The sequence below is a fragment of the Chionomys nivalis genome, chromosome 13 (genome assembly GCF_950005125.1).
Source record: "Chionomys nivalis chromosome 13, mChiNiv1.1, whole genome shotgun sequence".
NCBI classification, from domain to species: Eukaryota; Metazoa; Chordata; class Mammalia; order Rodentia; family Cricetidae; genus Chionomys; species Chionomys nivalis.
In genome coordinates, this window is record NC_080098.1 from 47,443,983 (window position 1) to 47,460,845 (window position 16,863).

Sequence of the window (16,863 nt, forward strand, 5' to 3'; positions counted from 1 at the left end):
ACACTACACTAGTTTGCTTTTTATTGCTGTGATAAACATCATTACTAAAAGCAACTTGAAGAGGAAAAGGTTTATTTCATCTTAGAGCCTACAGTCTGTCGCTGAGGGAAGTCAGGGCATGAACTTAAGGAAGAAATCTGGTAGTAGAAACTGAAGTAGAGACCACTGAGGAATATTGCTTACTGGCTGGCTCTGCTGCTTTCTTATAAATTCCAAAACCATCAATCAAACGGTGACACAGTCTACAGTGTCAATCAATCAATCATCATCATCATCATCAACATCATCATAATAATGAATGCCCCCCACCCAGATCTGCCCAGGCCAATGGTGGAGATATTTACTCAATTAAAATTAGCTTTCCTCAAATGATTCTGGCTTTTATCAAGTTGACAAAACAATAACCAGGACACACACATGTGTACTTACACACACACACGTTTATGTGTATATATATATATGTGTGCATGTAGATATAAATATGAACTTCCCCAGTTAGTTTTTTATCCATCCTCTCCCTCACAATTTTCAGATGGCACAAACTATTCCCTCCCCCTTCTTCTGAGACTATATTAGTCTCCTGATGTTTGTTTGCAAATGCTGGAAATATGAATGGAAGAATTCAGGTGAGTACCAACAGCCAGGGGCTGCTCCAGCAGTCAGGTGCAATCTCACAAATATAGAGATGGAAGAAATAAGAATTTTTTTTCTGTTTTTTGTTTTTTCAAAATCATCCAAAACACACTTTTATTTGTCAAAACCCAGAAAATATTTAGCATTTAACAGTACAAAATCTATTTACATATTTTTCTACTTTCCTGGAAAGTATCAGTTGAGGGGAAAAAAGATGCTATAAAAATCCCATTGGAATATGAAATGAAACAAAGAAAGCATATTCAACAAAAAATGCTGGCATAACTGGATATCAACATGTAGAAGATTGAAAATAGATCATATCTATCACCATGCACAAAACTCAAGTCCAAATAGATCAAAGACCTCAATAGAAGCCAACCACACTGAACCTCATAGAAGAGAAAGGGAGAAGTACACTTGGATGCATTGGCACAGGAAACCATTTCCTAAATATAACCCCAGTAGCAAAGTCACTGAGAGAAACAATTAATAAATGGGACATCCTAAAACTGAGAAGCTTCTGTACAGCAAAGGATATGGTCAAAAAAATATATATGGCAGTCTACAGAACAGGAAAAGTTTTTCACCAACCCCACATTGGACAGAGGTCTGATCTCCAAAATATACATAGAATTCAATTGGTCATTAAAGGAACAAATAATCCAGTAAAAAATGGGTACAGACTTGAACAGAGAACTCTCAACAGATGAATCTAAAATGGCTGGAAGATACTTAAGGAAATTCTCAACATTCTTAGCCATCGGAGAAATGCAAATCAAAACAACTCTGAGATTCTATTACACCTGTAAGAATGGCCAAGATCAAAAACACTGATGACAGAGGATGTGGGGTAAAACGGTACACTCCTCCATTTTTGGTGGGAGTGCAAGCTGGTACAGCCCCTTTGGATGTCAATGTGGTGATTTCTCAGAAAATTAGAAAACAACTTTTCTCAAGACCCAGCAATACCACTTTTTGGTTTTTATTTTTATTTTTTATTTATTTTTATTTTATTATTATTATTTATTTATTTTGTTTGTTTTTGTTTTTCGAGACAGGGTTTCTCTGTGGTTTTGGAGCCTGTCCTGGAACTAGGTCTTGTAGACCAGGCTGGACTTGAACTCACAGAGATTCGCCTGCCTCTGCCTCCCGAGTGCTGGGATTAAAGGCGTGCGCCAAATACCACTTTTTGGTATATACCAAAGGATGCTCAACTGTGTCACAAAAACATGTGCTCAACTATGTTCATAGCAGCATTGTTTGTCATAGCCAGAACCTGGAAACAACCTAAATGTTCTTCAACTGGAGAATGGGTAAATGTACATTTATACAATGGAGTACTACACAGCAGAAAAAAAAACAGTGACATCTTAAAATTTGCAGACAAATGGATAGATCTAGAAAACATGATTTTGAGTGAGGTAACCCAGACCCAGAAAGACAAATATCATATATACTCACTCATAAATGGCTTTTAGACATAAAGCAAAGAAAAATCAGCCTACAATTCACAATTCCAGAGAACCTAGACAAAAATGAGGACCCTAAGAGAGACATACATAAATCTAATCCACATGGGAAGTAGAAAAATACAGAATTTCCTGCGTGAATTGGGAACATGGGGATCATGGGAGAGGGTAGAAGGGGAGGGAGAGGAAGTGACGGATGTGAAGGAAAATATATTGCTCAATAAAAACAATTTTAAAAATCACATCTGACACATTACCAACCATGGTCTTACAGAATGAGGAAAGAAAACTTAGGTCTATGAATTTTTACTTTAAATATATACACATTAGAAGGGTACTAAAGCAACAAGAGAATGGAGATAGATAAAAAAGCATGTTATGGATCCTAATTGACCAAAGAAAGAGCTTACTGCTAACCTGTGAGACGGTGAGGCACCAGCAAATGCTAGATGGGGCAAAATGTTTTCAATTCACTGCTGTAACTACTATTTCTAATAGCATATGCAAATGTAAGAATACCACACACTTTTATAGATACTTATGTTCATTTCTGTCAATAGTTTTTGAATAATCTGAAAGACAATACATTAAAAACGGTACTGCAGATGTCTCACAGGGATATTTCACTCCTTGTCTGCCTGTTAATGGTGAAATCTTGCTCCCTTTATTCTGTATTTATTCAGTATCCATTATGCAAATTGCCAAACAGAATGCCAGACTCTTGACAAAGCCCTCTGACAGCCTCAGCTGACCTATTTTCCATACCTCGTTTTCAATCAGTAGAAATTCTGGAGCTTCCCCCCTAAGTAACTTTTCTTTTCAATGGTTGTGGGGTGAAGGTGCATGCACTGGAGCATGCTTTCTCATAAGAGTTGTTTTTTTTAACAAGTCACATGGATGTGAAAGGATCAGAATTCTCTTGTGTAGGCCATCTTAATGAAAGTCTGTGGTGTGAAGCATGCCAGGATTACAAAAAGACCATATTGTACTAATAATATCATCAGGATAGCTTCCTTTTTGGGGTACTAAGACTCAGAGCTATTATATAAACAGCTTCTTTTACCTGGACAGTTTCAACCCCTTATGTCCTTCCTTCCCTTTGCTGCAGTTTTGTATTTCCATCATGTTGCTCTCCTCAGCACCTTACCTTATTTGGGTCTGAGTGGCCAGGAAATGAATGAATAGACTCCATCTACAAAATGACATGCCAACATGGCTGACTATATCTACATAAAACCTAAGAGAGCTTGGAAAGAAATTCTAGACACAACAAATCAAAGTTAAGCACGGCTTCAAGGCAGCAGCATTTTCACAGGTGGGCTCTGTTTGATAGAAGCAAGCAGAGGTACAATTCCTTTAAGAGAAGGCTTTCTGACTCAGTGGTAGCAGCAAAAACTGTACAGATCCTTTAAGAAGGTTTCCTGTTTCATGCTAGTGGCAGGAACAGCTCTGACTCTTTCAGGAGGCTGAGCACTTGAATGGGGTTTGTGGGCAACATTCTGCAAGTTACTTGGTGGCAGCATGGGTCAACTGCTTCCCAGAATTGAGGTGGTGAGCACAGCTCCCAACTGGGAGTCCCAGAGTTGGCGGTAAAGGTACTTCCACCAGATTGAAAGGCTGAGAGAGGCAAAGCCAGAAACCAGGGCTGCCCAAAGCACACAACTTATCACTTTACAATGTTCCTGCTCAGAAAATGAGACAGATTCAGACAGAAATTAACCTCTGAACAGGTCACAGTGTGTTTAAAAAATGTACATATGCTTGAGAGGGAAAAGAAAAAGTATATACACAGTTGTAAAAAATAGTTTTAAAGAATAAAACAAAGTCTTTAAAGAGACAGAGTACAGTCAGAGATTAAAGGAGTAAAGAAAAATAAGCCACGTAAAGATGGAAAATACACAGAGAATCTGGATTATGTATATTATTTTATTTTATTTGAATTTTTGACTATGAATGAGCTAAGTACAAAGAGACATTTCATTGTATGGGCTGCTAAGTTAAACCAACATATACGTTTTAAAGGTATCTTGACTTCAATATTTGGGTCTAAGGATATGTTGTTTTGGAAAAGAGGTTCTGCTTTTGTTTCCACAGAGGATAGAGAGCTGTGGATTCCTTACTGGCTAATATGGTTTGATTAAACAGGACCCCCTTGAAGAGGCTCAATATGGACTTTGCTAACCATTTGGGCAAGAAACTACTCTTGCTTGGACTGACTGATGGTATGCTGTATAAATTGGACATGCAGGACCCACCAAAAAGTGACTGTTAAACATTTCAAAAGATAGAATGGTCTTTCAGGGTTCCTGCTTCACAGAAGAAACCTCAAGACATTCTATAAGATACAGAATAAAGTGACTGGCAAACTGCCAAGATAGGTGAAAGAGTCTTTCAAACTTCCTGTTTCATGGAAAAATCTTCTGAATACTATGGGCCTGTAGTCTGAAGGTGGATGTCCCAATGGTACAAAACAACTTTGGGTAATTGTCCAGGCAGCATGATGTTTCTGTCCATTCTAGAGCTTTGGAAGTTGGTTACAATGTACTTCCTATTAACTTAGGTAATATTATATTCTTCTGGGATCTTTGATGGAGAATAGATATAAATATTGTAACTGTAATTCTTGCTTGATACCTGTTTTCTTATATGTAATTTTACTAATTATTACTATGTTAAAGTTAAAACGTTCTTTTTTATTTAGACAGAAAAGAGGAAATGATATGGGATGTCCTTGTTGCTTTTATTGGTTAATGAATAATGCTGTTTGGGCCAATGGCTTAGCAGAGACAAGCCAGGCAGGAAATCAGAGAGAGAGAGAGAGAGACAGAGACAGAGACAGAGGGAGGGGGGAGAGAGAAGAATCATAGAGATGCCATGTTGTTGACAAAAAAGAAAGATGCCAGTCACCAGCCAAAACCTTACCAGTAGACCACAGCCTTGTGGTGATACACAGATTAATAGAAATGGGTTAATTTAAGATCTAAGAGTTAGCTAGAAATACACCTAAACTATTGACCAAACAGTGTTGTAGTTAATATAGTTTCTGTGTGATTATTCGAGTCTAAGCAGCCAGGAAACAAACAAGCAATCTCTGCCTGCAAAATGGTACCCAACAAGATGCCACATAGCTACCAAAGGAGTAACACACCGGACCCTTAACAGTAAGCCACAGACTCATGCCAATAGAAACCCATTAATAGAAATAGGTTCACTGAAGAGGTAAGAGTTACTTAATAAGAAGTCTAAGTTAATAGGCAAAACAGTGTTGTAATTACCACAGTTTTGTTTGATTATTTGGGTCTGGGTGGCTGGGAAACGAACAAGCAGTCTCAGCTTACACTTGTCCTTTTTTACTTTCTTCTTGTTGAATTTATCTCAGCATCTTACGTAAGCCAATTATTTCTGTAGAGTGATATATTCCTACAGAGTGGACAATAAAGAAGGGAGATACACTGTTGGGCAAGGGGCTGAATATCTTGAGTTGCTCTCCTTTCTGAAAGCTTTTAGGACTCTGGAACATAGGGAACCTTTTATGTCACACATGGTATATTTGCCATCACAACCTGGATCTGCACCATGGGAAGATGGCAGCAACTTCAAGGTCTTGTCAAAGTGCTAGGAGTTTAATAGTTCTTATTTCCAAAAGGCCTCGACTTTGGACTTTTCCATTTTTATCTGTCTTTGTTCATTTTTGGTTTTTTTTTTTTTTTTTTGGATGATCTATTCCCAGGGAGGTACATTTCCCTGAATCACTACTTTTAGTACATGTAAAATCATGACTTCTTGTGGTAAGCTCGTATCCTCGAAATTCATTTATATTATCATCCTTTGTTGTCTCCATTGGTCACAGTGTGATGATTTCAAAGTTTATGATCATACTGTGGTCTCTACAGTTTCTTTCATGAAGAAGAGTCTTCCTTTATTCCATCTTCTATACTCATTTACTGAGCACTCTAAAGATAACTGACAGTGAGGGAGGAAAGGCCAGTTTTAAAGCAAAGAATAAAAGAGTGCAATGTCCTGACAATTAAAATGTGTTATCAAGTTGAGGTGGGTGGGGATGGAGCTGAGCTGAGGGCACATATCCAGCTTCTTCGGATGCCTACCCACCTCCTAGCACCACAAAAAAAAAAAAAAAAAAAAGAAAGAAAGAAAGAAAAAGAAAAAAGAACTTTTTAGTCACTTCTAGAACTCATAAACTAACCATCTGGTATTTCTCAGATACAGAATAAAGTTACAGTGAACCACATCTGTAATTACTATAAGGGCCTCTAGATCACCTTTTGGGAGGCCAACAAGTCAATCACTGCTTTATATGGACTGCATTGGGACGTGGTATGAAGGCAGCATCTGTGGCTACAATCCTGCCACCAATTAAAATGCTGGATTCTTTCCAAGAAGGACTTGCTTGACACCTTTGAGCAACTGTTTTTTTTTTTTAACTTGTATTTATTCCCTACCTGAACTCTGTCAAAACTACTTTAGAATCTAGATCAACTTTTCTTTCCAATCTAAAGGAATTGGCATGTCACCATCAACTGCATATCAGTGAAGCCCAATCCCCTTCCTACCAAAGACACATCTAGCACATTGTCGGGCCTCTGCCATGCGTGCCTCACACTTACTGCAAACACAGTGAGACTGCCATAGTCCCATTTTAACTAAAAGCACTTGCTTTCTCAAGTGTTAAGTCAAAGTGTTAAGTAGAAGTTGACATGCTTTTGACTCATTTTAAAATAGCAAGTTATAATAATCAGCTGATACTGTATGAAGCATGAAACTCAATCTATAAATCACAGGTCTATAGAAAGACTGAGCAGGGAAAATGTGAAGAACAAACCAGAAACATGTCTCCATCATAAATTACAATTACCAATTTGTCATCAACTGTTGGAAGGATGTTTAAACTATGCTCCCGATATTGGGGTGCCTTTTCCATAATACTCTCAACTAGTCCTAAAATCAAATCACTGAAATAAATATTAACAGATTTATTGAGTGAGTGTCTGCTGTGTGTGGTAGAGGGCACAGAGGAGAGAAGAGGGCATCAAGGGATGTACTGAACTGGAGTTATGGGAGACTATGGGCCACACAATGTGGACGGGAGAGTAGCAAATACTCATAATCTCTGAGCCAGCTCTCCAGGCCCCTACCCCAGTAATGTTTTCAATGTTTAAATAACTTGGCATTTGGACAGCAAAATTTAGCAACTATGTTTACTTTAAGCTTTTTGAAACATAATTTCCTGCACACAAAAAAAAAAATGGTGCAAAGAATGCCCTGGGTGAAAAAGAAGCCCCGTTTCCTTATTATACACACACAACTAGCAGCACTTGGGCTCGAGGCGCAGACTCTGAATTTACAGTTAATAGTTTTCTAGTAATAATTGTGGATCCTAGAATGTTCTTTTTCATTAAAACAATTGTTCCTTTGTTGATGTTCTTTGCTTGGCTTTATGTGATATTTGTCATCAGACACCACAGCTCCTTGGACACGTGCCTATTTTTTTTTCTAGTTTGACATTTGGCTACGTAACCTAAAGGTTAAACTCTAATGTATAGAAGTCTCTAGAACACTTCTCCTTTGCTCACAGATGAATCCCGAAGAGTTTCAAGTCCAACATTCCTTTCATTCTACTTGGTCCCTGTCTATCTCTAGAAAAAAGAGAAATTGAAAAGTCACCCTCAAGCTTAAGACAAGACAGTTAAAGCAGCCCAACTGACCGTGGCTTTCAAAACGAATGCAATGGATTAGTAGTTCTCAACTAGGCAAGGTCTCAAACTGGGGGAAGCAAGTGAGATTCATGTGCTGAGAAACTAACTGAAGGAGCACACACACACACAAAAAAAAGCTAAAAAAGAACCGTGACAAGGTGCCAGCGACTAAATAACTTAAGCAACATTAAACCATGATGGGCTGAGCATGCCTGGAGAGATGGCAGAGTAACTAATGCAGGGGATGCTATAGCAGGGGCTGCATGTGGATGACGTACGTAGGCAACCGCATGCACTGATGCAATGGCTCATGACCACTAGCTCTGGGAGGACAGCACCCTCTTCTGCCATCCTCATGTGCCCTCACACATGCACACACACACAAAGGCACTGAAATAAAAATAAACAGTCAAGTGTGGTGGCCCAAACCTTTAATGCCAGCACCCAGGAGCAGAGAGTAGGCAAATCTCTTAGCTAGAAACACAGAGTTTCACACACACACACACACACACACGAATATATATATGAATCAAATAATAAGGAAGTAAAATAAATGAGATAGAATGAAAGAAGAGCTTTTCAAGTCTCATTCGTTTTCTCTTGGGAATGTGAGGCTGTAGACACATGAGACAATGGTTCTAAACACAGCTTGAATGATGATCTTGAGGAGGCCACATGGTCTGTGCTAGGGACAGCTGTGTCAGCATGTCAGTGTGGCCGTTTCTTACCTCCAGATGCTCTAAAATATATGGTGGATTTGTCATGCCCAGCCTCAGCATGGCTCCCTCAGGAATCACTTCCACCAGCTTCCACAGAAGTGTGGGGAGATCTGTGCCAATGTCCCTGCCATAGGCGCCAGTGTCTTCGCTGGTCAGCCATATCTCGCAAACACCCTCTGTGAATTAAAGAAGATAATTAGCAGATCTGTGACTCCGCCATTTTCTTCACCATACCACGGCTCACTCTCTCTAATGGAGTATTTTCAATACCATTATGCAGGCAGTCGGCTCATTCAATCGCAGAAAAAGCAGTTTATTCCTCCTTGGCAGTGGGTTATTAAGTTCATTTTATGAACATCTGAGAGTCGCAACAATGTCATAAGGTAGCAGTGTGCCCTATGAAGTCATCAACATCCCAGGCAATCAGCTCAAGCATGCTTCTCCAAAGCACTGATCAGTACTAGAGTTCTAGTCCCACCTCAGAGAATAAGGACTAGACACTGTAAACTGTGAATGTAAAGAGTCCCTCCACAGAATAGGAAGTGGGAGCAGTTAACTCATTAGTCCCTCTGTCACCAACTGAAGGAAGAATGTCAAGTGTAGTTAAGGATTAACTCACAAATTATTAACCAGTCATAACGAACCCATTTTCCTTAGTAACTATTATAATCTGTCTCCTTTATTCAATTGAAATCATGCACACTTTATTTTCAAATTAAAAACATTGGCTGGTACCTAAACTAAGTGGCTGCCTTGGAAACCCTTCTTCATTTGCTTAGTGCTTTTACCTTAGGAAAGAATATTTAATTTTTGTTGCTGTAATGAATCCTATCTTCAGTTGCTGGGATGGACAGCACATGCCTGTGATCTCAGCTCTCGGGAAGCGGAGACAGGAGAACTGCTCCAAGTACAAGCCTAAGCTTCAACATTCTAGGCCAGTGTGTAATGCAGAGTAAGTCCTTGTCTCAGAAAGTAAAACCAACCAAACAAAAGGTAACGGTTTGCAATAGCAGCCTTTCAAAAACAAAATAAAACACTTTTGGATCACCTAATGGTATAAAAATGAATGAAACAGACTAAGCAAGAGCCACCCAAGTTCTCCTGGTAGACAGACAGACCCTTCCTGAACCCATAATCAGTGAGAGGATAAGCTAACATTAAAAGGCTAAAACAAAATGAATGTGGTGTGAAGTTAGTTCAGGGCAGCTGATTCCCTGCTTAGGAAGACCTCCACATACAAGGGCATAGACACAGCTTTCAGAGGAAAACACGGTGGAAGTTTCCAGAAACTGTCTTAAAACTGTCATTGCACAGCAGGCTTTCAAAGCACAGTTAAACTGTAATAGCCAAGAGAGGCAAATGTGACTTGTCTGTAAACACGGATAGACTCAAACTGTACAGAAGGAAGCCCACAACAGAACTCTTAATTATCAGCATTAATTACAGTTCGCTGCTTGGACCTAAGATATCCAGACACTATTCTTTCTATAGATAAGAGCTATGTGCTTTATTATCAAACCTGCAAAAACAGATTTTATCTTTCTGAGATTTACACAGCTCAGAGGACAAGAGGGTGAATGTGAACTGCCCACTTTTCACTTACAGAATCAGTAATAAGAATAGAATCTATTGAAAAGTTCAGATAAAACAAAAACTGGGAATGCTTTAGTACTAAAATCAGTAATATATCTGGGTGTTGTGGTGCACGCCTTTAAGCAGAAGACAGAAGCAGGCAGATCTCCCAGTTAGAAGCCAGGCTGACCTAGACAGTGAATTCCAGGCCAGATAAGGATACACAATGAGACCCTAGTCTCAAAAACAAAAACAAAAATGAACAAAAAATCAGTAATGTTAAGAATATTTTACAGTCTTCCTCGGTTTGAATATACAGGTTTCAGAAAGAATAAGTCTTTATCCTCCAAAGAAACACATCTGGCGTGTTTTACTATTTTATGAACATTATCTTTAAATTAATTAATTTTTTTTCTATTTAAAAATGTGTGATATCACCACCTCTACCCCATCCCCTAAGGATCAGGGAGCATTGTGAACGCAGCAAGAGTAATGCAAGAGGAGAGCTAGGAGATGCTTCCTTCTGGACATGACCTAGCCTTTATGCTCGAGAACTCACCATAGCTGTGGTTACCTGCACAAGCCCTGCCTAAGACTTTAGGCATTCGGTCCACCCCAGCTGGACTCACTAGGTTATACACTCAAAAGAGGAGAGGATGTGGGGACACAAAGGTGGGAAGAAGATACGTTGCAGCTTGTTTAGGGGAGAACTAAGGGAATTTGGGGTGAGTATTGTTGGCAATATGATAATAAATTCAAGAGGCTAGTGGAAATGAAGCAGCCTTTATATACAGTTCTGCAGAAAGGTACAAGCATTGGGAAAAGGCAAGATGGCTGCCACGTGGATTTGGTGCAGGACAGTGGATTATGATCCCCTGCTCATCTCTTACAGGCCAGGATTTGCATCCCTCCCACACTGCCCATCTCATTAGCCTAGGGCAAAAGTCCTCACCCAATCAACAATTTGGAGCTTGAAGCTGTTCTTTTTCTCCATTTCTGGGCTCAGCCATGAAGCAGAACACTTGTCACTTTCTGAATTGTGAGACAAACTGGGGTCAGACCAGCTATGGGAGAGAAGCCCTGGTTGTCAGTAACTCTGAAAATAGACCTATCAGCCTGTTCCTTACAAATATGGTCAAGCTGTGTTACACACATGCATGAAACCATCAAAAAGTAAAAGAAACTTTAAAAAGTATTCCAATTGATGGGTAATCTTGATTTTAAAATTCTACGGGACACCAGACATTGCATTTATGTGAACCTGGACCTTTTATAAGACAGGGATTCATTTAGCATAGCCTGGCCTGGAGCTCATTCTGTAGCTAAGGCCAGCTGCAAAGCTATGATCAGCATCCTGTCTCAGTCTGCAGATAACAGGAGTGAACTACCAACCAGACCCAGATTCATACAACCTGCTTAAAAAGCTATAATTTAAAAAAAAAAATAGAAAAGCTCTAGGAAGAAAGATGGCCAAGTAACAACACAAACACATTTTATAACATTCTGAAAGGGGTTATGAAAACAGGACATTAACTATGATTTTCCAGTCACTGGCATTTGAGCAACACAATGTGAATATTTTAAAATGAACAGGATTTTAATTTACAAATTTTCCATCCAAATGGTTCCACGTATGCCTTCTGTAGAAAGAGCAAGTTCCTGGAATGGTGCCTCCTCTGTTGCTGGGTGAATACAGAGTGGGAAATCACCCTGGATAGAATAGAAATAACATCCACTGGAAAAAACAGCAGTCTGCTCCCCAAACTGCAAAGATTGGGGACCAATAGCTTCTGGGAGACTGCAACTTCAAATCACATCACACAGAGAGGAAGTAGCTGTGACATTCAATCACCACCACTGAAGCAGCAGTCTCTATGTCCCGACAGGCTGCTACAGTACTCAGGGCAGAGGAGAGTCAGCTCAATGGTAAGCCCTGGCCTTGACAGTCCTGCCCTGCCAGACCAATTCAAAAGCACTTCAAAGACCTTCTAGGAATCAACAGGGTTCAGACGTTGTAAGGCTTTCTTTCAGTCATTCTTTCTAGTGAGAGGTGATTCCTCAAATTTTTACCACCAAGAAGTCATTACAGAAAGAAAGTAAAGCGAGGTAGAATCCTCAGTCTCATGTTTGGTGTTCCTGAAGTCTCACGATTCTGCATGAGCAGTCGCTGCCAGACTAAGCACATGCATGAATATGACGCGGCAGCTGGGGCTGCAATCACCAAAACTGGACTTGCATTGAGGTACAGACATGTTTGTCTGCACAACTAATTTGCCACACTTAGAGACAGCTGTGTTTGCCTGAACAGTTTCACTCTTTCAGGACTTGAGGTCTTTATTTGTCATTGCCTAATGTGTGTCCCGTAACTGGTACAGATCCACCAGGAAGCTTCTGTATTTTAAGATTGCCTATCATGCAGGTTCTATCGGGGGACAGTGGCAGATTCATAGGGAGTTTTCTGTTCACTTCTTGGGGAGAAGCAGGGCTGAAAGGCTACAATACCAGCCCCAAAGGGACAGTTCCAGCTGCACTGAAGCATCCACCTCGAAAACTAAGCACATAAAATGACGAGAAGTGTGAACAACTAAGATAAGAGAAACAAAGGCATAACCAGCAACTCCCGTGTCTGTAAAAACAAACACGAACAAAGCAATAAAACGGCACGAGACAGAAACTAACATTCTTTCCCTAACCTGCTCCATCACCCAAGTTCCACTCATTTGCCCCAAACTGTTCTATCACCAGGCTCATCAGGAGGTCATAACAACCTTGCAGAATGCTAATTTTGGTAATTGTATCAGGAAGGGATGAGATGTACTTTTCAGGAAGATTGAGCCATCAGAACCCATGGTCATCTTCCCTGAGTAAGAACACATGAGGCCACACTTCCAAAACAAGCCACCTCTTCCCAAGTGAAGAATGTCAACAGCTGGGTCCCACTCTGCTCCACAGTAATCTGAGGTGGCAAATGATGAAAAACAAAAAATACACAAAGAGTTAATAAAAGAAAGCCAACATCCTCAATAAAATATTTTTACAACAAAGAAAACCCTTTGGAAAAAAAATTAAATATTGCCAAACTCAGTTGCAAAAGACTCAGCTTCTCTGTATGACTGCCACTGTAAAAAGTTGAAATATGGATGCAGATCAATGTCCTCTGCTTAAAAAGTGATGCTCTCTAAAAGATCTCACTTTATCATTAGGAAAAATCCCCACCATAATAAGCTATTTCAATTATTGTATTGTTAGAAAAACTTCCAAAACAAAGGCTCCAGAAGTGTAACTGCAGAAGCTGGAGAGATGGCTTGTGGTTAACAGCACTTGTTGCATGACCCTGAGGGCTGGGGTTCAGATCCCTGTACCCACATAACAAGTCAGCATGCCAAACACACTATACTCCAGGCTCTGGAAGAGTGGAGACAGGAGCATTTCCAGGATTTGCTGGCTTCTCACCTGGCCCAGAAAACATGGGGACTAGGTCTAAAGGGACACTCTGACTCAGGAATGAGAGGTAGAAAGTGACAGAGGAAGACAGTGACTCCCTAGTCTCTCCTCCATTTGTTATGTGCACCTGATAATGCGTTCATGCACTCAAATATATAAAGTAAATACATACATCTAAAAAGCTATAACTATAGACAGTGATTGGGAGAATCAATGGTAAGAGGGCAATAAAGTTTAATGACATATAATGCCACAAAAATACCTATAGTTGCACATGTACTGGATAACCAAGAAACCTACATCAATTTGAAGTTAAACCTATCATTTCAAAATCTGCTCCATTTCCCTTCCTCTCCCATCTCTCAAGTTTGTTCTCCACTCCTGTCTTTCTGACTTTTCCTTCCTCTCTTTGGTAACATCTGGTTCCTTCCTTATCATTTCATTCTAGTCTTCTTTCTTCCAATAAGGCACATGTTGTATTTGTTCTATTTATATATCTCGTATTAAGTTACCTGATCTTGTTTCTTCCTGCTACATGGAGTGCTATGCAGAGTCGGTTTCACGTTGGGAAGTTCACAAGTAATAAGACTGTTGCTTAAGCATCTGAAGGGTTATGAGTAAGAGCACGGACAGGAGCACTCCTGTGCAGCCCATTCATTTAAGAACAGATTGGACATTTCAGACCCTGTATCGACATTAAAAAGTTTCGTGTCTTTACTTTAGATGGTGGCAGAAGAGACTAGATAATCTTATTTAAAGATAGATCATAGTAAGACCAGCTTAGCCTATGCTATGCCTCCAAACCTTCCACTTTGGAAGCAGAGTCTATGCATGTAGCTCAGGCTGCCCACAAACTTAGTGTTCTCTATCATAAACCTTCTGAATACTGAGATTATAGGCTACACCTGGCCATTGCCACTATTATTAGTGGCCTCCAGCCTGGGTCTCTTGGCTTCTTAGTCAATGAACTATAGAATCACACACAAACAATCAAGTGCCAAAGCAAAGTGAAAGGGAAGCACCTGCGAGAAAGCTGCAGGCTGTAGGTCAGCTTTACCAGAGCCCCAGTCACCGCCCCACACTCCTGTTTGTGGGCCCATGAGGAGGAGGAGGTTGCTTAGGACAGAGGAGTGATCTTGTGATTGACAGTCTCGGCTAAAGTGAATCTTTGTTCCTAGTACATGGCTTTGTGTGCTGCATCTGATTTTAATCATATGCATGCCCAATTACGCACAGGCATAAGATGGCAATTAAGGAATTTTCCCTGAAAGTTTGCTTGGAGGAACTAATGTGTCTTACTGCACAAGCACCTCAAACCAGTTCAGACTGGATCAATGCAGTGCCACCTATTCCAGAATATGCTTCAGGATGTGTACGGCGAGATAGGCAAAGTGACAAAAAATTGCTAGGCAATAATAGGTCATTGTGACCCACTGCTACCTTTGGAGAGTGATGTGCATACAGTTCAAGGCTGGTGGGAGTCCCATGTTGCTAAGTGCTTTGTTAGAAAAGGGGTTTATGTTCTGGATCAAGCCAAGAGCAGTCCCACGCTGGTGAACTACCTTTGCCTTCTGACTGTCCCATGGTGTCTTATATAAATGATGCATCCTCCTTGTAAGTCTAATTCATAGACCACCACACAAAATTACTATTAACTACCTATTTCTCCAATATGTGTATGCTATTTTTTAAAAACTCATCTGAGAAGTTCTGTTTCTATGCTTGTCTAGTGTATCGAGGATTCCCCAACCAGGAAAATATTTATGCTGTCTTCTGGTTGGCATCAGCTGTACTTGACCATGGCTCTGCTCTGCAAATCAAAACCTCACCTTCTCACCTTCCTGCTTCTGCAGAGGAAATGACTGGTAAACAAACCTTCTGTGAGGTAGGAAAGACAGGGTCATCCTAAAGGAACAAGCAAATGTTCACAATGACAAATGCAGCCTCTGAAATCCTGCTGGCTAGAGCCACGTTAATGACAACAAAAATCCGAAAGGAGATACTCTAGCAGGACTTGCACTAAAAACTCTATAAAACTATCTTAAAACTGAAAACTAGGAAAACTGATGACACGCATGGCTTCGCAATCCACAGACGAGCATCATTCTGTGGTGCATAGCATCACCTGAGAGAAACAGTCAAGGACGTCAGTGAGCTCCCATCTGACCTGGAAGCATCTGCCAGTGCAGAAAGGAGACTAAAACAGAGCCCAATGCCCCAGCTCACATAAAGAGATGGGAGGTTAGAAGCTAGCATTCGCAGCAATAAGCACTCGGAGAAAGCTGCAGAGACATCCAGACCTAATGTGCAGCAAATATTTCCCACCACTCTCCAGCAGAACAGTGGGATGAGCATGCGCAGGAGGACAATAACCCACAAGGTGGGAAAAGAAACATGCAAATACGGTGTTCTAAACTTCTACAACATCACAGGACTAAGAACTAATGTCCTCACAGGCGAAATGAAAGCCTTGTATGGGTCATCAAATTGAGTTTTTATGAGGCTACTACTAGAATGACAAAGAAAAATTCTGTTAAAATAAAAGCTACTCTACACTCATATTAGGACACCTAAAATGATTTAAAACAATCAAACTGCTGTCAAAGATCTTAACCTTATGGCAGAATGAAGCCAATATAGAAATTTTTGGAATTTTTATTCTACAAGAATAAAGGAACCCAGCAAACTCAGAGCTCAACAAAAGCACAATTCAAAATGTCTGGCACCCCCCAGAAATAGCAGGCATGTAAAGAAGAAAGGAAATATTGACTATGACTTTTCTCCTGTTTATTACCGATCAGAAGTAGTAACATGAGCGATGATTGAAGCAGAAAAGGACATGGAAAGAGTCATTGGAAACATGACCCATAGTTTCACAATTATGGGCATGATGAAGGATGGCACATTCCATAATATTGGCATTTAGAGACTCTGAGGTGCAAGGATCCTGAGTCTGATGCTAGCCTTACATAGCAAGATCTTGCTGGACAGACAGGGAGGTAGGAGGAAGGAAATGAGGAAGGCAGGAAAGAAAGCAAGAAGGCAAGGAAGAATGAAGGAAATGAAAAAAAGAAAATGAGGAATAAAAGAAGAGGTACTGCCAACAAGACAAAATTGGATATAAAATGGAATTCTAATACATCACTAAGAAGAGGGTAGGCAAAGCAGACAGAAGGAAGAGACCTTATGGGGCTACGGAAAGCTCATCTGAGGAGGGCTGGTGGGAGCGGTAGAGGAGAGATTCACGACAGGTGCCACAATCCTGCTTCCACGTTTCTCTTAAAAATATTCAGAGTAAGTGTGGTAAAT

General features: G+C 40.2%; 1 protein-coding gene across 3 annotated transcripts in view; it reads right to left on the bottom strand.

The window, feature by feature from the left end:
• The window catches only part of Cdkal1 (CDK5 regulatory subunit associated protein 1 like 1), a 633,981-nt gene that overhangs the window by 319,886 nt on the left and 297,232 nt on the right, over positions 1–16,863 (bottom strand). For all 3 annotated transcript variants that reach the window (XM_057788043.1, XM_057788042.1, XM_057788044.1), the window contains exon 10: positions 8,548–8,714. In XM_057788043.1, coding sequence (XP_057644026.1) covers positions 8,548–8,714 — 167 coding nt within the window. The remainder of the gene's footprint in view (positions 1–8,547; positions 8,715–16,863) is intronic.